Consider the following 21,895-nt stretch of genomic DNA (forward strand, 5'->3'; position numbering starts at 1 on the left):
AATAAATCTAAATAAAACCTACTATTAATAACTAAATAATTCCTATTTAAAACTAAATACCTATAAAATAAACCCTAAGTTAGCTACAGTATAACTAATAGTTACATTGTATCTAGCTTAGGTTTTATTTTTATTTCACAGGTAAGTTTGTATTTATTTTAACTAGGTAGAATAGTTACTAAATAGTTATTAACTAATTACTAACTACCTAGCTAAAATAAATACAAATTTACCTGTAAAATAAAACATAAGCTGCCTTACACTAAAACCTAACCTTGCACTACAATTAAATCAATTACATAAATTAAATACTATTAGCTAAATTAAAAAACCCCCACTAAATTACACAAAATAAAAAAAGAAATTATCAGATATTTAAACTAATTACAGCTAATCTAATAGCCCTATCAAAATAAAAAAGCCCCCCAAAATAAAAAAACAACCCTAGCCTAAACTAAACTACCAATTACCCTTAAAAGGGCATTTAGCTCTTTTTCCGCCCAAAACCCTAATCTAAAAATAAAACCCACCCATAAACCCTTAAAAAAGCCTAACTCTATCCCCCGAAGATCCACTTACAGTTTTTGAAGACCCGACATCCATCCTCAACGAAGCCTGCAAAAGTCCTCAATGAAGAGGCATAAGTCTTCATCCAACCGGGCAGAAGTCTTCATCCAACCGGGCAGAAGTCTTCATCCAGACGACATCTTCTATCTTCATCCATCCAGGGCGGAGCGGGTCCATCTTCAAGACATCCGGCGCGGAGAATCCCCTTCAATCGACGTCTTCTTCCGAAATGAGGTTTCACTTTTTCCCTTTAAAGGGATACATACTAATACTTTATGTGGAAATATTTCCGGATTCACTTATGAATTTCTTGTTGTATGTATGTATTCATTCTGTATTTTTGTATTTATGAATTGAATGCATCAACTAATGAATTGGTTCTGATATTTTATTTTTATATTAATTGTGTGCGCTTTTAAATATTCAACGTTTATGTATATTAACGACCTTTTAACCTATGGTGTATGAAGTTTTATAATAAATGAAATGAAATGTTTATAATGATCACTTGGATATTTATGGTTTTAAATGTGTTTAAATGGGATTTTTTATTATTATTATCATTATATCAATAACAGTGGTGTATATATACATCTAGTTGATAGATCTGTTTAGTACCATTAGGGGCTATATGGATTGTTTACAGATGCAATATACAATGCATTTGTCAATTTTTAAGCAGTCCGTTTTTCTTTGTAGGTTGAGACAAACAAAATAATGGTAGCGATTTTTACATGTTTATTCCCTGCTTAGATAACATTTTATAGCGTAGTGTATACATAAGGGTTTTCTTTCCTTAACCAGCTGTTCACAGATATCCAATGAGGAGTGACATCTTGGAGCAGCAGCATGGACAAATAGACGGTTGAGACAGAGTGTGGGCAGCCTCTGACAAAGTAGGAAGACGTCCTATGAAACACGTTAGGCCCCGCCCACCGTCTTCACGCCACACCGCACACACCAGCTGTATGGGAGCCGGCATTTTACCTTACAAGTCTTGTGCAGTATTGGCTTTTGGCGTGTACTTTTAGAGACCTTTATCTGTGACATTGTGAACAAACTTTGCTATTTCCTGTGGCTTTCTGTACATACGGATCGTTCTGGGGAGGAAGCAAGTTGCTGATTGTCACTTGAAGCATCTGACTGGCACTGCTTTTTATTGCTGTGTTTGGCACATACCTCATATGTTTGAGGGTTTGGAGTGTGAGTGTGTTATCGCCACTTTTAATAAATATTCTATCAGTACATAAGTCTTTATTAGTTACTATCCAGCCTCCAGTGCTGTGTTATGGGGGAAGCTGCAACTTCAATCTGATAAAGCGCATGTGCCCATGCGTGAAACGCGTAAGATAGGAGCTTACCTGTGTCTGACGATAAGCCTGCTCCTAATAAAAACTTCATTTCATCTACTTTGAAGACTCTGCATTCCTTTTTCCTCTTTTGACTTCAATCTGATACACTGAATCCTTAGGATCTCTGATGTAACATATCCTTTGATTGATTTTTATTTCATTGTATTTTATTTTAAATTTATCATATGTGTTATTGAATTATTGAATTCTTTCCTCTGCATAGAGGTTCAAGCAATACATTTCATTTACACACACAGGGCGCTCTCATATATACACAACTTTTTAGGTAGGTATTATTGTCATATAAACCACTAATTAGTAGCCAATTCAATCTCTGTTTACAGTTTCCATAACATCAGTACATTGAGCATCATTGATCTAAGTTGTATTTTTTCCAGTAGTTGATCTAGTTTGGGACCTATTTAAAACAGGTCCTCTATGTTTCTTTAATGATCCACTAATGCATTTTTTTTTAAAGGAACAGTCTAGTCAAAAATAAACTTTCAAGATTCACATAGGGTATGTCATTTTAAACAACTTTCCAGTTTACTTTAATCATCAAATTTGCTTTGTTCTCTTGGTATTTTTGTTGAACGCTAAACCTAGGTAGGCTTATATGCTAATTTCTAAGCCCTTGAAGGCCACCTCTTATCTGAATGCATTTGACAGTTTTCCACAGCTAGAGGGCATTGGCTCATTTGTGCCATATTGATAACATTGTGCTCATGCTTGTGGGGTTACTTATGAGTCAAGCCTAAAGCAAAAACTAACAAGTATTACACAAGCAAACCTATTGCCACAACATCTATACCCACACAAGCAGAAGTAGGTACCAATGTGGGTCCCATTACTTCCAATCATCTAAGACAAGAGAAACAGCAACTTAAACAGTTTTTTTTCCTTACCCCAGAACAAACCAGACAGAGGGGGAAACCCAATCAGGAAAAAACTGTTTACCAACTGAGAGAAACACGACACCAGACAAAATACAAATAAGTTGTGATATAAACTTGTCTAGAGTAAATCTAACTGAGTCACAACTCTGTGTCCTTGGTTATGGATTAGGTTTTGTACCCACCACTAATTTTAACCTATTTAAAATTATTGTCGTCATCAATCGATTAATTTGTAATGTAACTTTGAAGGGCCACTTTTCTGGAGTCACTATACCCCAAAGGGACAATAATCATGCAGTAGGATGGGTAAATGCCAATTTAAATACAGATTTTTCCTTTTCTGAATCATGTGATTTAGTCTCACTTAAAACTCTCTCAAGAGAAGGTGACATTATGGATAAAAATAAACTCTGTTAAGGGCTTTAAACTGCCCTCTAGATTTTACCCCATACAAAGAAGGGGATCCATTGTTGAGAACTTCTACAAGAGAGTGGAAAGTGACCTCAAGTCCCTGGCTGCTAATTGTCCTAGAACCCCAAACAATTTGAACAAGAATGGGAGAGAGGCTCTGGAGCAATTGGTTGAAAACCAACATATTGTTATATGCAATGCAGATAAGGGAGAGTCAGTAGTAGTAATGGAAAGGACTGAATGCACTAATGAAGCAAAGCGTCAGCTTCAAGGCACACAATGTTATACAATACTGACATCTAACCCTACTGGTCGGTTCCAGAAAGACTTGTTGCACCTTCTGTATGATGGTGTTGAAGGTGGACACATATATATATATATATATATATATATATTTATATATATATATATATATATATATATATCTTGTATATCTATGTTGAACATCCAGTGACTCCTGTTTTCCACCATCTCCCGAAGGTGCACAAGTCTCTCCAAGATGTAAAAGGTTGCCCTATTGTCAGTGGTATAGGGTCCCTTTTTGAGCACCTGTCCCAGTGGTTCGATTCTATCTTGCACCCATTTGTGGAAGCCTTACCCAGTTTCTTCAAAGACACCAAACAGTTGGTCGAACAGGTTGACCCTATAATCTGGGAAAATAGTATGTATAGATTGGCTAAGATTGATGTGACTGCCCTCTACTTTTTCATCCCCCATGACAAGGGTATGAATGCTATTGCCTTTTTTTTTCGGGAATGGTCTGTTTTTCCCCAGAGTTTCAGGAATACATCTTAAGAGTTACCCTATTTCTACTCACTCATAATTTCTTTGAGTTTGAAGGGATCTTCTATATCCAGAGATATGGGACAGCTATGGGGGCCAAGTTTGCCCCCTCCTACACCAACCTCTTTATGGGGTGGTGGGAGCTGTCCCACATCTTTGGAGATGGCAATATACACAGGAAGAACATTGTGTTCTATTATCATTTTATTGACGAACTGATCCTGATATGGAAAGGCAATACGGAGGAGTTAGAGGACTTCAAATGCAAGATCAATTGCAATAATATAGGTTTAAAATGCATGTTTGAAACCCATCAAAGTGATATCATCTTTTTGGATTTGATACTAAGTGGTACCCCTAACAATAAAATAAAAACTAATCTGTACAGGAAACCAATATCTGGCAATTTCTTACTTCACACCAAGTGCTGCCATCCTAGACATGTTTCCTATGTGATTGTGAAAGGGCAATTAATACGGGCAAAAAGGAATTGCTCAGATATAGGTGAAGAGCTAACTGCCCTTTTAAGGGCAATGCCCATCCAAATGCCATTTTTAGGGCAATGGGGAGCTTATGTTTTTTCTAGATAGTATTTTATTTGGGGGTTGGTTGTGTGGGTGGCGGGTTTTACTGTTGGGGGGGTTGTTTGTATTTTTTTTTACAGGTAAAAGAGCTTATTACTTTGGGGCAATGCCCCGCTAAAGGCCCTTTTAAGGGCTATTGGTAGTTTAGTTTAGGCTAGGGTTTTTTTTATTTTGGAGGGGCCTTTTTTATTTTAATAGGGCTATTAGATTAGGTGTAATTAGTTTAAATATCAGTAATTTGTTTATTATTTTCTGTAATTTAGTGGGGGTTTTTGTACTTTAGCTAATTTAATTTAATTTAGGTAATTGTATTTAATTTAGTTAATTTATTTAATAATAGTGTAGTGTTAGGTGTTAGTGTAACTTAGGTTAGGTTTTATTTTACAGGTACTTTTGTATTTATTTTAGCTAGGTAGTTATTAAATAGTTAATAACTATTTAATAACTATTCTAGCTAGTTAAAATAAATACAAACTTGCCTGTAAAATTAAAATAAACCCTAAGATAGCTACAATGTAACTATTAGTTGTATTGTAGCTATCTTAGGGTTTATTTTACAAGTAAGTATTTAGTTTTAAATAGGATTCATTTAGTTAATGATAGGAATATTTATTTAGATTTATTGTAATTATATTTAAGTTAGGGGGTGTTAGGGTTTGGGTTAGACTTAGGTTTAGGGGTTAATAACTTTAATATAGTGGTGGCGACGATGGGGGCGGCAGACTTGGGGTTAATAAATGTAGGTAGGTTGCGGCGACATTGGGGGCGGCAGATTAGGTGTTAATAAATAGTATGTAGGTGTCGGCGATGTTGGGGGCAGCAGATTAGGGGTTAATACATATAATGTAGGTGGCGACGGTGTCAGGAGCAGCAGATTAAGGGTTAATAATTATAATGTAGGTGTCAGCGATGTCGGGGATGGCAGATTAGGGTTCATAAGTGTAAGATTAGGGGTGTTTAGACTCAGGGTTTATGTTAGGGTGTTAGGTGTAAACATAACTTTTTATTTCCCCATAGGAATCAATGGGGCTGCGTTAAGGAGTTTTACGCTTCTTTTTTGCAGGTGTTAGACTTTTTCTCAGCCGGCTCTCCCCATTGATTCCTATGGGGAAATCGTGCACTAGCACGTACGACCAGCTCACCGCTGACTTAAGCAGCACTGGTATTGGAGTGCGGTAATGAGCAAAATTTTGCTCAACGCTCACTTCTTGTCTTTTAACGACGGGTTTCTGAAAACTCGTAATACCAGCGCTGTAGGTAAGTGAGCAGTGAGGGAAAACGGCTCATTAGCACCACATAGCCTCTAACCCCAAACTCGTAATCTGGGCCATGATTTGCTATGACAGTACTTTTATACGTGACATTTGTGTAATACAATTACACTAAAGGAGTACTATTGTTATTCATAGTTGTGTCCCTATAAATGAGAAATTATGCTGGATATGTTATTTACCTACCAATAATATAGTAAATATGATATACACATATAAATATACTTCCCCATAGCAGCTCATCTGTTTTCCTTTTAAGAGTGTGTGTCTTAATGATGAGATCAACAAATATTAAAATATATGCCTGCTCTCTTTATATGTACAGTATATTACTATAATATCGTACATTTCCTCTGTTTGCCTAAATGAGTATTAATGTTAGCATTTCACCATGTGGTCTCTGTCTTTGTTCTTTTCAATTACGGTACCATTCATCTCCAAGAATAAGATTTGTTTCACTGTATATATGTGTGTTTATATTTCTCAGTATCCAGTATACATACTTGATTACTAAATACACCCCCAATTTTCTCCTCTGTTTGCCCCCCCTTTCTAAATGGCAGCATCATATTTAGAGGTCTTAAAGATGTATGTGCTAATTACAAAGATATATGCATAATATAATTTTTGTAATTGTTCATGAACAGGTTAATTACAGTTTACTAAGGGTTGTAAACTCTGGGCGTGATGTTTTTAATTGTCAATTTTGTTTTTAGCCAATGACAATGCATGTAAGTGTGTATTTATGCTTACCCTTTGACTGGTTTCCTACAGCTATGATTACAGCTCTATGTCAAAAGGCATAAGCAAGCCAGCCAGAGGACCCTTGTTTGTGTCACAGCCTTGTTTTTATATGCTTTCACTGGAATAAAATTACGTTTTATACTATTTTGCTGCTGCTCCTTTTATCGTTTTTGGACAATTACTTATCAGAGAGCACTAATTGGCTAAAATGCAAGTCTGTCAAAATAACTGAATTATGGGGTCAGTCTGCAGAGACAGGTAAAAAGTATATTAATATGAACATTAGCTATGCAAAACTGGGAAATGAGTAATAAAGGGATTATCTATCTTTTTTAAACAGTAAAAATTCTGGAGTAGACTGTCCCTTTAAATAGTCAGCTTTTGGGCAAACTATAAATATACTTACGGTCATGGACCCCGCCGCAACTTTAATAAAGTTAATAACTACTCAAAATATTTAAAAATACTTTTAAAAAGGACTGTTACCAAAACAAAGAAACACTAAGTTACAAAAAAACCCACAGTATCAAAAATTTAAAATCAATTACACCTAATCTATTAGCCCTATCAACCCCCCCCAAAATAAAAAAAAAATCCTAGCCTACAATAAACTACCAATGGTCCTTAAAAAAGGCCTTTTGCGGGCATTGCCCCAAAGAAATCAGCTCTTTTACCTATAAAAAAATACAAACACCCCCCCAACAGTTAAACCCACCACCCACCCAACCAACCCCCCAAATAAAAACCTATCTAAAAAAACTAAGCTTTCCATTGCCCTTAAAAGGGCATTTAGCTCTTTTAACTGCCCAGACCCTACTCTAAAAATAAAACCCACCAAAAAAACCATTAAACCCTATTGGCTGAAAGGTTCCAATCAGCCAATAGGATTAGAGCTGCTAAAATCCTATTATCTGTTCCAATCAGCCAATAGGATTTAAGTAGCTCTCATCCTATTGGCTGTTCCAATCAGCCAATAGGATGAGGGCTCTGTCCTATTGGATGATTGGAAAAGCCAATAGGATGAGAGCTGCTCAAATCCTATTGGCTGATTGGAACAAATAATAGGATTTTAGCAGCTCTAATCCTATTGGCTGATTGGAACCTTTCAGCCAATAGGAATGCAAGGGACGCCATCTTGGATGACATCACTTGCATTCAAGTTCCAGTTTACGGTGGCAGCTGTATTAAAGAGGAGCTCCTCGCTGGATGTCTTCAGGATGGACCTGCTCCGCACCGGATGGATGAAGATAGAAGAGGCCGTATGGATGAACACTTTGCCGGATGGATAAAGATAGAAGAGGCCCTCTGGATGGATCCTTCAAGCGGAACTTAAAAAACTGTAAGTGGATCATCGGGGGTTAGCGTTAGGTTTATTTGTTTTTTTTGGGTGGGTTTTATTTTTAGAGTAGGGTCTGGGCAGGTAAAAGAGCTAAATGCCCTTTTAAGGGCAATGCCTATACAAATGCCCTTTTCAGGGCAATGGGGAGCTTAGTTTTTTTAGATAGGTTTTTTTATTTGGGGGGGTTGGTTGGGTTGGTGGTGAGTTTAACTGTTGGGGGGTGTTTCTATTTTTTTTTACTGGTAAAAGAGCTTATTTCTTTGGGGCAATGCCCCGCGAAAGGCCCATTTAAGGGCTATTGGTAGTTTATTGTAGGCTAGGGGTTTTTTAATTTTTATAGGGCTATTAGATTATGTATAATTCATTTTTATTTTTGATACTTTGGCTTGTTTATTTTTGTAACTTAGTGTTTGTTTGTTTTTGTAATTTAGTGATTGTTTTTTTTGTAACTTAGTGTTTGTTTGTTTTTATACTTAGTCATTTTTAATAGTATATTTAAATAATTTGAGTAGGGTTAGGGTTTTTTAATATAGTTAATTTAATTGCTAGTTGAATGTAATTGTAGTATAATAGTTAAGGTAGGTTAATTAATAGTTTAATATAGTTTATTTTAATTCTAAAGGTAAGTTTTAATTTATTATAAGATAGGGATGTTGTAATTTTAATGTAAAGTTAGTGGGTTGTTAGGTTTAGGGGTTAATAGCTCATTTCGTTTATGGTGATGTGGGGGGCTGGCGGTTTAGGGGTTAATAGGTTAAGTTAATGGTAGTGATGTGGGAGGCTAGGGGTTTATGGGTTAATACATTTATTTAGTGGCGGCAGGGTCTGGGAGTGGCAGGATAGGGGTTAATAATTTTATTTAGTTGCTGCGGGGTTTGGGAGTAGCGGGATAGGGGTTAAAAACTTTATTTAGTTTCAGCGGTGTCGGGGAGCGGTGGAATAGGGGTTAATCATTTTATGTAGGTTGTGGCGATGTCGAGGCGGCAGATTAGGGGTGTTTAGACTTGGGGCTTATTTTAGGGTGTTAGGTGTAAATGTTACTTGTTTTCTACCATATAAATCAATGGGATATCTGGCAGGATTGAACATAAGCTTTTGCTGCTTTCAGCCCCCCATTGATTCCTATGGAATCTGCGGCCTCCAGAGTGGCAGATTGAAAACCAGGTATGCTGGGCCGGAATAGCCTCGAGCGTACCTGTTAACTATTTGATAACTTTGAAAAAATGTCAAATAGTGCTGACTGTGTATTCAGAACATCTGTAATGATATAAGCAGCGATCTGTGTCAGATTGAGACCAGCGGATCGTATGTTACATCACAAATTTCAAATTTTGCAGGTCTGTAGGCTTTGATAACTAGGTTGAATTAAGCTCGCTACAATTATGCTGCGGAATTCCAGAGTATTTGCGGTTGACGGCTTGATAAATATCCCCCATTGACATAAAACGTATCCCTTTTTATACATGTATTTAAATAATAAACATATATTTTACATCTAATTTGTTAATATATGAGTGCAATACTTTATTTTATTATGTTTTACAAATGTTTGTAAAGCTTTTATTCAAGCCATAACACTTTACTTCAGGTCTCAAGTCGTAATAACTTTTTTAGAGTTTTTATTTTGCTGGCACACAAAACATAACATTCAACTTGTAATATGTATAGGGAGGCCAGGCTATCAATTGAAAGTATAGGGTGCGCTAAAGGGACGTTAGCCGATCTAAACATTCTGTAGTTAATCTGTTTAGCAATGGACTTGTAATTATAGATTGCAATCTAATCTTGGTTCAATCCTACTAGTAATCTAGGCAATAATATATAACAGTTTAAATGTAAAAAAATGCTATTACAAGTTGTAAAAGTTAAAGGGACAATGGCCTCTAGCTATTAAGCGCAGTACTTACCTGCATTCGCCGGCCCCAATACGCCCGCCTAAGTGCGCCTAACCTCACTGCCGCGGACCTGAGTACGCTCGCCAAATTTATCAATAAACCTGTCAAAAAGCCGCGCACCAAGTACGGAGCGATGAGCAGCGGACTGTGTTATTTATCAGTCATCTTCGGCTTTTTCCCAGCTTTATTGCTACCCTGTCACTAAGCACTCACACTATACTATACTGTTTTACCCCCCTATACTGTTTTACCCCCTGGATGAAGAGTTTGGCCCGGCTGGGTGAAGACGGCTCAAGGTAGGGTGATCTTCAGGGGGTTAGTGTTAGGTTTTTTTAAGGGGTGTTTGGGTGGGTTAGAGTAGGGGTTTGTGGGTGGTGGGTTTTAATGTTGGGGGGGTTGTATTTTTTTTTACAGGTAAAAGAGCTGATTACTTTGGGGCAATGCCCTGAAAAAAGTCATTTTAAGGGCTGGTAAAAAGCTGATTACTTTGTAAATTAGTATAGGGTAGGGCATTTTTTTTTTTTTTGGGGGGGGGGCTTTTTTATTTTATTAGGGGGCTTAGATTAGGTGTAATTAGTTTAAAAAAATTATTTTCTGTAATTTAGTGTTTGTTTTTTTTGTACTATACAGGGAGTGCAGAATTATTAGGCAAGTTGTATTTTTGAGGATTAATTTTATCATTGAACAACAACCATGTTCTCAATGAACCCAAAAAACTCATTAATATCAAAGCTGAATAGTTTTGGAAGTAGTTTTTAGTTTGCTTTTAGTTATAGCTATTTTAGGGGGATATCTGTGTGTGCAGGTGACTATTACTGTGCATAATTATTAGGCAACTTAACAAAAAACAAATATATACCCATTTCAATTATTTATTTTTACCAGTGAAACCAATATAACATCTGAACATTCACAAATATACATTTCTGACATTCAAAAACAAAACAAAAACAAATCAGTGACCAATATAGCCACCTTTCTTTGCAATGACACTCAAAAGCCTGCCATCCATGGATTCTGTCAGTGTTTTGATCTGTTCACCATCAACATTGCGTGCAGCAGCAACCACAGCCTCCCAGACACTGTTCAGAGAGGTGTACTGTTTTCCCTCCTTGTAAATCTCACATTTGATGATGGACCACAGGTTCTCAATGGGGTTCAGATCAGGTGAACAAGGAGGCCATGTCATTAGATTTTCTTCTTTTATACCCTTTCTTGCCAGCCACGCTGTGGAGTACTTGGACGCGTGTGATGGAGCATTGTCCTGCATGAAAATCATGTTTTTCTTGAAGAATGCAGACTTCTTCCTGTACCACTGCTTGAAGAAGGTGTCTTCCAGAAACTGGCAGTAGGACTGGGAGTTGAGCTTGACTCCATCCTCAACCCGAAAAGGCCCCACAAGCTCATCTTTGATGATACCAGCCCAAGCCAGTACTCCACCTCCACCTTGCTGGAGTCTGAGTCGGACTGGAGCTCTCTGCCCTTTACCAATCCAGCCACGGGCCCATCCATCTGGCCCATCAAGACTCACTCTCATTTCATCAGTCCATAAAACCTTAGAAAAATCAGTCTTGAGATATTTCTTGGCCCAGTCTTGACGTTTCAGCTTGTGTGTCTTGTTCAGTGGTGGTCGTCTTTCAGCCTTTCTTACCTTGGCCATGTCTCTGAGTATTGCACACCTTGTGCTTTTGGGCACTCCAGTGATGTTGCATCTCTGAAATATGGCCAAACTGGTGGCAAGTGGCATCTTGGCAGCTGCACGCTTGACTTTTCTGAGTTCATGGGCAGTTATTTTGCGCCTTGGTTTTTCCACACGCTTCTTGCGACCCTGTTGACTATTTTGAATGAAACGCTTGATTGTTCGATGATCACGCTTCAGAAGCTTTGCAATTTTAAGAGTGCTGCATCCCTCTGCAAGATATCTCACTTTTTTTTACTTTTCTGAGCCTGTCAAGTCCTTCTTTTGACCCATTTTGCCAAAGGAAAGGAAGTTGCCTAATAATTATGCACACCTGATATAGGGTGTTGATGTCATTAGACCACACCCCTTCTCATTACAGAGATGCACATCACCTAATATGCTTAATTGGTAGTAGGCTTTCGAGCCTATACAGCTTGGAGTAAGACAACATGCATAAAGAGGATGATGTGGTCAAAATACTCATTTGCCTAATAATTCTGCACTCCCTGTAGTTTAGTTTATTTAATTGTATTTAACTTTAGGTAATTGTAGTTCATTTATTTAATTAATTTAATGATAGTTTAGTGTTAGGTGTAATTGTAACTTAGGTTAGGATTTATTTTACAGGTACTTTTGTATTTATTTTAGCTAGGTAGTTATTAAAAAGTTAATAACTATTTAATAACTATTGTACCTATTTAAAATAAATACAAACTTGCCTGTAAAATAAAAATAAATCCTAAAATAGCTACAATATAATTATTAGTTATATTGTAGCTATCTTAGGGTTTATTTTACAGGTAAGTATTTAGTTTTAAATAGAAATAATTTAGTTAATAATAGTAATATGTATTTAGATTTATTAAAATAATATTAAAGTTAGGGGGGTGTTAGTGTTAGACTTAGGTTTAGGGGTTAATAAGTTTAATATAGGTGGCGGTGGGGTCCGGGAGCAGCAGATTAGGGGTTAATCAATTTATTTAGTTGCGGCGGGGTCCGGGATCCGCAGGATAGGGGTTAATAACTTTATGTAGGTGGCGGTGGTATAGGGGGCGGCAAATTAGGGGTTAAAAGGTATAATGTAGGTGGCGGCGGGGTCCGGGAGCGGCGGTTTAGGGGTTAATAGTATAATGTAGGTGGTGGCGGTGTCGGGCGGCATTCTGGAGTGACGTAAGCACTTGCGTTCGGCACATCTGGAGTGACGTAAGAATCGATCTGTGTCGGACTGAGTCCGGCGGATCATAGCTTACGTCACTAGATTCTACTTTTGCCGGTCTGTAGGGCTTGATAACTACAGCAAATCAGCCTCGCCACAAATACACTGCGGAATTCCAGCATATTTGCAGTTGACGGCTTGATAACTAGAGGCCAATGTATTCAGTAAAACAGCTGATAAGATTTAATTGTTTTCAAAGATGCTGCAGAAACACAATTTCAAATGGGTTGGGTTTTCTCTCCAAACCCCACTGGAAGGTTGATTTATAATGCTGCATTTTGTTTACATAGCTCTTCTATAGCCAATACCACAGAATAACATTTTCAGTAAATGTGGGTGATTCAGAGAGCAAAACCAGATATTTCATGTAACAAAATAAAGGTAAAGGAAATATATGTAAACCATTTAAAACAGTCCAGAAGAAAAAGCTGATTATTGTGAATACATTAAAGGGATAGACATTTTACAGTACAGTGTTTATTTAATCATCATAATTATACAATGTTAAACAATGTTGTTTCTTGCATAAAATCTGCACTATTGGCTAAGAACCACTTTAATCTACTTGTAAGACTCTCTAAAAAGTACATTTTCATTCTGAATGAGGGGAAAAATAATCATTTAGCCTTTATCTTACATCAACTGGAAACAATTAGCATCATTTAGCTTAAAATAAGTTAAGGTGGCATCCAGGGAACAAAATGTTTAATAGAACAAAGTTCTCAGTGTGGTCTCTTTTTCTACTCTTTAATAGTGAATTTCCTGCAAAGAAAAATGATAAAGGGATCTCTGGGGGAATATACAAAGAAAGGATGAAACTCAATGTAAAATCATTTGGCTGAGTCAGGTTTCATTACCCTTTTGGGACTAATGCAGCTACTTCAGTTTAGAAGTATTAACAATCAAGTACAGACCACTTCTACTAAAATCCCTTCAGAATCACCCAATAAGAATAGTGATGGAAAGGACAGTCATCTGTATAATTACCAATCATTTAAATGTCCTGCTGCACTTTCTCAAACATATGGGCTTTTTTTTTCTAACATATGCACTTATAAAACCTGATATTAATCTTGGGAGAGTTTATAAAGCTTTTTATGGTTTTTCTCTCTCCTTCAGAAAACAACAAAAAATATGAATGAGGAGCTTGACTATTAATATTTTTTATAGACTTTTATATATATATATATATATATATATATATACAGTATATATATATATATATATATATATATATATATATCTGTATATAACTTAATTTCATACTGTTTTATAAAGTGAAATAAGCAGAATATTGTTTCAGCTGATTTGGATAAAATAACTGGAGATGTTATCATGTAGTTTTATTCCTCATTCGACAAATAGGAAAACATGAATAATTCCCTCAAACTCATATATCTGTGAGACTTGTGGGTGTAAGAGAAAGTTAATTATTCTAAATGTTGTGAATTTGGAAGGAAAATTTGCAATAAACAACTTTAGTATGATAATATTGAAAATATAACTATGCTTTTAATGTTTTGGGGAACAAATTACATTTTAAGTTACATTACACTACTGGACATATTATTATTATTATTATTATTGATGAAGATAATAATAATAATATTAATAATAATAATAGCAATAAATAATAATAAGAATAATACTAGTAATAACAACAATAATAATAATAATAATAATAATAATAATAATAATAATAATAATAATAATAACAACACATTTATTTATATATTTATAAAGTACAAAGATATCTTATTTTATATTGTGAATTGTTTGTAGGCAGTTGGTTATATGCAAGTGAAGATTGAAAACACCAGTGGCCAATGGTAAGTTTTATTCTGGGAGCACCTTTAAGAATTTTATTAAAGCTACAAAATAATGTTTTAGTTCTAATTAAAATCCTTATAACTATATTCCTATCTCGATTGCATCAGTTTTTTTATGACAAGACTGAATTTTTTTTTATAATTTCTAAAAAGTTTTTTTTTTTTTTAAACTGCAAAAAAAAAAAAATAATAAAAAATTAAAGAAGACCATGCAACAGTGTATTCAGCCCAGTCATCAACACTGGTCTAGATTTAATAAACCCCATTTGTGAAATTAATACCTTACAGAAAAACTTACTATAACATCACAGCTCAAATAATTGCACAATTAAAAGAGATTTGTATCCACCCCTTGTCACATTCAGAAGTTGTGAGTTACACTCCATTTTTATTATCTATCTCATATCCATTCACCTATCAGCGTATAAAACAAGCTCTACTTTGAAGGACTTCACAAAAAAACAAAAAAAAAATTCAAAACCTTTCAGAGCAAAATAATTAAAATTGAAAAAAAAAAAAAAAAAACCTTGAGAAAACAGTCCATACTAACATATGGAAGATAATATATATATATATATATATATATATATATATATATATATATATATATATATATATAAATACTACAATCTCATTAATATTGAAATAGCAAGACACCACTGCAACACAAAATATTTCACAGAGACAATAGATTATTTTTTAATTCTACAAGTTTGGCTTTAGTGTAGGTTCATTCCCCCAAAACCACCACTGTCAACCTCGTGTTTGTGTTAGCAAAGTCTCTGAGGCAAATATTGTTCTATCCAAAACCAAAACACAAATCAATATTAACACTTAGGGCTCGATGATTGAAAGCTCTCTGGGCTGGCGAGATTATTAAAGAATGCTCGCCAGTCCTTCTATTTCCCTTGTGGAATGATCTAAAGCCATTTTTTACCCTGAAAACAGGGTCTCTCGCTAAGGGGCGTATACTGCATTTTCATATGAAATGTGCATAACAAAATTCGTATTTTAAACATTATACAAAACAAATATTTGAATCATTCACACAAAAATAAGCAGGGAAAAATTGTATTGTTAAGGTGCATCAAAAATCGTAACAAAATTCTTCACCAAAAATCGTATGTTAACAAAAACGTAAAATTAGTATCTAATAAACACAGGAATAAATCAAATTAAATATTCACAGCATAAATTGTAATTGTAGTACACTGAATGTGCAAAAATCACACAGAAATTTGAATTTATAAATACAAAATGCAAAGCGTAATTGTTGTTTTTTCGTAAAATGGGCTGAACATAGGCGTTCCATGGGCGTATATGAAAATGTCTCACTAATCCCAGCGTAATTCTATAAAGATTTTCGCACTGCAGATATCACAGTTTTTTCTCGCCAACTAAAAGGTGGCAAGCTTTTGTCAAAACAATACGAACACTTATAACCCCAATAGAAAAACAAATGCATACGAACATATAGGCGAATGTAAGATGCTATAAGCAGAAAGCAGCGTAATGTGAGTTATATTGGCTGCAGGATTTTCATTTTAAAGTGCTCCCCCTGCTCTCTGCTAACTTCGCACTAAGGAGCGAAGTTTCCCTATCCAGCGAGCTCCATTACTTTTAATAGGAGCCATCTCGCAACTCGCAGGGACTGCCCCTTTTTTTACGATCATTGCACCGGGGCAGCCCTGCGAGTGTCAGCGAGAAAAAGAAGGTTTGAGCTGGCGAACAATATATCATCGAGCCCTTAGAAACCTTTATATTAAAGGGACAGGAAACACCCACATTTTCTTTCATGATTTAAATAGAATCTACCATTTCAAACAACTTTCCAATGTACTTCTGTTATAAAATTTGCTTAATTATCTAGAAGTGAATTTAAAACTGTTTTAAAATTACCTGCTATTTGATTCTTGCAAGTTTAATTTTGACTTTTCTATCCCTTTAACTTGTCTTTGATTTTGTTTCCAAAGTTGATGCAATGCTAACAATAGGTACCTGTTTTATGTTCAAAAATTCACATATTGAGCACTTAAAGGGACACTGAACCCAATTTTTTTCTTTTGTTATTTAGATAGAGCATACAATTTTAAGCAAATTTCTAATTTACTCCTATTATCAAATTTTCTTCATTCTCTTTGTGTCTTTATTTGAAAAGCAAGAATGTAAGTTTTAGATGCCAGCCCATTTTTGGTGAACAACCTGGGTTGTTCTTGCTGATTGGTGGATAAATTCACCCACCAATAAACAAGTGCTGTCCAGGGTCTGAAGCAAAAATTGGCTGGCTCCTTCGCTTAGATACCTTCTTTTTCAAATACAGATAGCAAGAGAACGAAGAAAGTTGCTTAAAATTGCATGCTCTATGTGAATCACAAAAGAAAAAAATTGGGTTCAGTGTCCCATTAATGAAACAATAGATTAATGGCAGGAATACACATCTATAGAAAATATGAATTTTAAGTATTGTTTAGTTGTCAGAATAATACCCCTTGGTAATCACATGAACAATAGAGTACTCAATAAGTTTTTTCTGTTTAGGCATTTCTATCTATCTATCTATCTATCTATCTATCTATCTATCTATCTATCTATCGATTTATCGGTCTATCTATCTCTGTCTGTCTATTTAATCCGTCTATCTATATATCTGTTTGCCTGTGTAAAAAATTAAATAAATTAAGAATTAATAACACTTTTGATTTATATAGTTCATTGTATTTTTTTCTCATTGACATACAGAAATGTAGTAAGAAACCCTAAACTAGCTGCAAAGAAAGTTTTAAGTTATGTGGAATCTATAAGACACCAGGGAAACTTGAGATATTTAGCATTTACTTAATCGTGCCTATAATATGAAATGTTAAGATACTTTTCTACTTATTCATTTTACATAAATGTTATGAATTGCTAAAACTTGAAGGGATTGTGTAGAAGTACTCATTTTTAAACATTTGTTTTTAATTTATTTTTTTATAGTTAAACAAACGGTTAAAGGGACACTGAACCCAATTTTTTTCTTTTGTGATTCAGATAGAGTATGAAATTTTAAGCAACTTTCTAATTTACTCCTATTATCAAATGTTCTTCATACTCTTGGTATCTTTATTTGAAATGCAGGAAAATGTAAGTTTAGATGCCGGCCCATTTTTGGGGAACAACCTGGCTTGTTCTTACTGATTGGTGGATAAATTCATCCACCAATAAAAAAATGCTGTCCAGAGTCCTGAACTCACAAAAAAAGCTTAGATGCCTTCTTTTTCAAATAAAGATAGCAAGAGAACGAAGAAAAATTGATAATAGGAGTAAATTAGAAAGTTGCTTAAAATTACCTGCTCTATCTGAATCACGAAAGAAAAAATTTGGGTTTAGTGTCCCTAAACCCTGAACCCAAAAAAAATATTTTCATGATTCAGATAGAGCATGCAATTTTAACGAGTAGTATAAAATAGTAGCATGGTAAGTTTGTTTAAAAATACAGTGTTCCGACCAAATAAAGCATTTTTTTATTGCACTAGAATATCCCTAAATTTAAAGGGACACTGTACCCAAATTTTTTCTTTTGTAATTCAGAAAGAGCATGCAATTTTAAGCAACTTTCTAATTTACTATTATCAATTTTTCTTCGTTCTCTTGCTATCATAATTTGAAAAAGAAGGCATCTAAGCTTTTTTTTGGTTTCAGTACTCTGGACAGCACTTTTTTTATTGGTGGATGAAATTATCCACCAATCAGCAAGGACAACCCAGGTTGTTCACCAAAAATGGGCCGGCAGCTAAACTTACATTCTTGCATTTCAAATAAAAGATACCAAGAGACTGAAGAAAATTTGATGATAGGAGTAAATTAGAAAGTTGCTTAAAATTTCATGCTCAATCTGAATCACGAAAGAAATTTTTTGGGTACAGTGTCCCTTTAAAAATGTTTGAATAATAGAATGCAAAAGTAAACTTACTCTGTAGTAGTCTGTGCTGTAAACATCACGTGACATGCCAAAGTCTCCAATTTTTACTAGCAGGTTCACCCCAACTAAGCAGTTCCTAGTGGCCAAGTCCCGATGAACAAAGTGCTGAGATGCAAGATAGACCATTCCTGAAGCAATCTGTGTAGCAATGTGCAGCATTTGTGACAGTCCCAGATCACCTTTGGTTTGCCGTGGCTGGCCATCTACAAGGATCAAAGCATCTGGTCCATGTGCTCTAAAATTACAAGATGATTGATGATTATTTATATGTTCATGGCGTTTGAAACAATAGGAAACAAAATTAATAGTTACCGTTGAACACTGCCAACTAATGTTCTAGACATTAGAATTCTGTTTATTTTACTTAAGAAGGAATCACGACTTTTTTTTTTTTAATAATTAATTATTTAACATAAAAATAAGAACATAAATAAAAAAGATTAAAACAGTTATTTTTTCAGTATCAATGGTATTGTAGATCATTAGTGAGCCACATACCTTCCCATTTATTGAAAATGTTCAGTGTTACTTATAAATGTTATTCTACAAATATATATTAACAGATAGCATTTACATATAAGTAAGTTTATATTGTGTTACAGTGTGCTCATTTGCATGATCATTTAAAGGGATATTACATCTTTTATTCAAGACTGCAAGCAAAGCAGCTGGTTCGACCTCTGTTTAGCAAAAACGTATGGTAAGGCATCTGATTGGCTGTGCCAAAAAGACTTGCTGAAGGGGCTGGCAGCACAGTGTAGCACTGAGCATCTACTGGGGTGCAAGATATCCTTTTGCTGCCATTTCAGACACTGTGAAGCTATGTATTTAGTAGATGCAGTAGCTTTGTTGTCCATTATACACTTTTTGTCCTTTTAAGTTATCTTAATTTTATAATGCTGATTATAGCTTTTTAATGCTTTTATATTATTGAAACAGATTGAAATACATGAATAGTGTATGGAATAATATTTCATCATTTTTCTAATCTCATATAGATTAACATTTATGAATGTCCTTTAAAAAGCAAATATATAAATGTGTTTGTTACCCACATAACTTAATTACAACTGATCCTTTAAATCTTTAGCTAAGAGAAAAAGACTTAAAACCCTAATGAAATGTAAACAAAAAAGGATATGTGTAAAACTATTGGATTAATTACAACATTTATCTCAAGTGTTACAAGGTAAAGCTTCTTTTGTAGAGTGCTGACCAAGTAGGATTCCGTACTAGACAAAAAAGATTGGAACACTACCCTAGCTGTCTTCTTCAATCTTGGGTAAGAATTAGTTATCTAGACGCTATAATAAATATCATGCTTATAAAAGTATAATTCATCAGACTGCTACACCAAACTTGTAGACCAGCTCATAGCTGGTGGATCTCTGGATAAGTGACAGCACCTGCTCATACATGATAGTCCTCGCATGAGCAGGGGTGGCATTGCACAAGCAGCTACTTGAGCAATATTAAATGCAGGCAGCATACTACTGTCCACTAGCTCCAATGCAGGGGTGACAGGTTTGCGGAAGCTATTCTTCTCCGTCCAGCCATTTTTAAATGGGCCCTAGCTACAATACATAAACATCAGAACACACTGTTGAAATATGTAGAAAGACTTTTTCTACTGGGTTACTGTGTGGTCATGTGATGTGTCATATTGATGTGTTAAAGGATTAGTTTCATTGCTGAATTATTAGATGAGCTACTGTATTTATCTAAGGACATTGAAAAGGATGTGTTAGGGACATTGTAGACCCACTAGTCTTTTTTTTTTTTTTACTCTAGTATAACAACCTTTAGATCAAGAAACAAACTGCTCATAGACCCACATTAAGGTTTTTTATCATAGAAAGCTTAACAGCTCTGCATTAACTGGTTTTAGTTACTGTTATCACAACCAAATAAAACATTTTAGTCCTTTCTTTGGCAATTGTAAAGATACAGATATTTGTATAAATGACAAACAGGTATGCACACATATGCAGCAAACACTGCTATCTATTATGTGGATGTAAAACTGACTGAATACCCTTCTAACACTGTCAGTTAATTTTCTTTAATACAATACATATTCAGCATGGGAGGAAGGGACTTGTACCTATTAAAATAATTAACTTCTTGGTAAATGTTAAGTTCCTTGAGTCCAATTATTTGATATTCAAAATTACATGCAAAATAATTTATGAATGTTACCTGCTATGCAATGCTACTTTCACATTGAGTTAAAAATAAAATACACCAGATGCAACTTTTAGGTGACACTGCACTTTAGCAATGATTTGATTTCTATGAAATTATATGAAAACGTGTAACCTACACAATTGTGCCTTGTCACAAATCTCCACCAAAAAACAGTAAAAATATGAAATAATGTACCTTCAATTGCAAATATTAAGGCTATTACAAGTCACTGAGGAGTTCTGTGACTATATGAAGAAATTACATTAAAGATAAAATATTTTTATGCAAAGTCACGAAACTCAGAGTTGAATTGTAATATAATTATTCACAATTGGGGGTATGCTGTTTCAAATTATACTCTATACACAAAATAAAAAAAATAATATTGTCATGAACAGGAACTAATATGCACAATGCATACAATACTTATAGTTATATCAGTAAAAGCATATTTTATTAATATTGTATTCTCTAATATAAGATGGGTTCATTAAAAGGGGCATTAAAGATACATTTTTTATAGGCATCAGTAATTATACCCTGCATTTTATTTTACAACAATATAAAACAGTCATGTTAGAAAAAAAAAATAATGTCATGTTTTTGCAGGCCTGAGACACACCCCTTGAAAAGTATCTTGAATGCTATTTATCTTACTTCCTTTTCTGTGGCCAATAAAGAAATAATATAGGCAAGATCTTGCAAATATGAACCAATCACTGTGTAGCATGTATAGGGGTCAGAAGAATATTCTCTAGGGGGGAGTTGAAAAACTGCTATTCTGAAGGTTAAATTAGAGGAAAAGCAGGCAAAATTAATAATTACTGTGTACTGCATTTTTTTTTAATTATGCATAGCTAACATTTTATGGCGTATAAAAGTTTAAATTAATATAATTTTAATTCATTGTAGATAAGTGACTTAGCAACAGTTCCATACATTGCTCCTCATTTCACAGTTGTATAATTATGAAAGAGATTAACCTCTTAAGGACATATGACGGAATTTTTCCGTCATAAAACAATTGAGCAAACAGAAAGCTGTGTCCTCTAAGGGTTAATATATAAATTAGTATATATTTGTATTACATTATACCACACAGTTCATATTCCATTTTGTACATCTAAAAATATAACAGTTTTTATAATAGATATGCTTATTACAAAATAGTTTTCCTAT

General features: G+C 34.7%; 1 protein-coding gene across 6 annotated transcripts in view; it reads right to left on the bottom strand.

Moving 5' to 3' along the window:
- Positions 1-21,895, bottom strand: part of NTRK3 (neurotrophic receptor tyrosine kinase 3) — an 809,743-nt gene that overhangs the window by 35,355 nt on the left and 752,493 nt on the right. For 5 of the 6 annotated variants that reach the window (XM_053717653.1, XM_053717652.1, XM_053717649.1 and 2 more), the window contains one exon: positions 18,521-18,764. In XM_053717653.1, the coding sequence (XP_053573628.1) occupies positions 18,521-18,764 (244 nt within the window). Of the gene's footprint in view, positions 1-17,634; positions 17,637-18,516; positions 18,765-21,895 lie in introns of all 6 variants that reach the window. The other variant, XM_053717651.1, reaches the window with a different exon arrangement.

The sequence above is a fragment of the Bombina bombina genome, chromosome 6 (assembly GCF_027579735.1).
Source record: "Bombina bombina isolate aBomBom1 chromosome 6, aBomBom1.pri, whole genome shotgun sequence".
NCBI classification, from domain to species: Eukaryota; Metazoa; Chordata; class Amphibia; order Anura; family Bombinatoridae; genus Bombina; species Bombina bombina.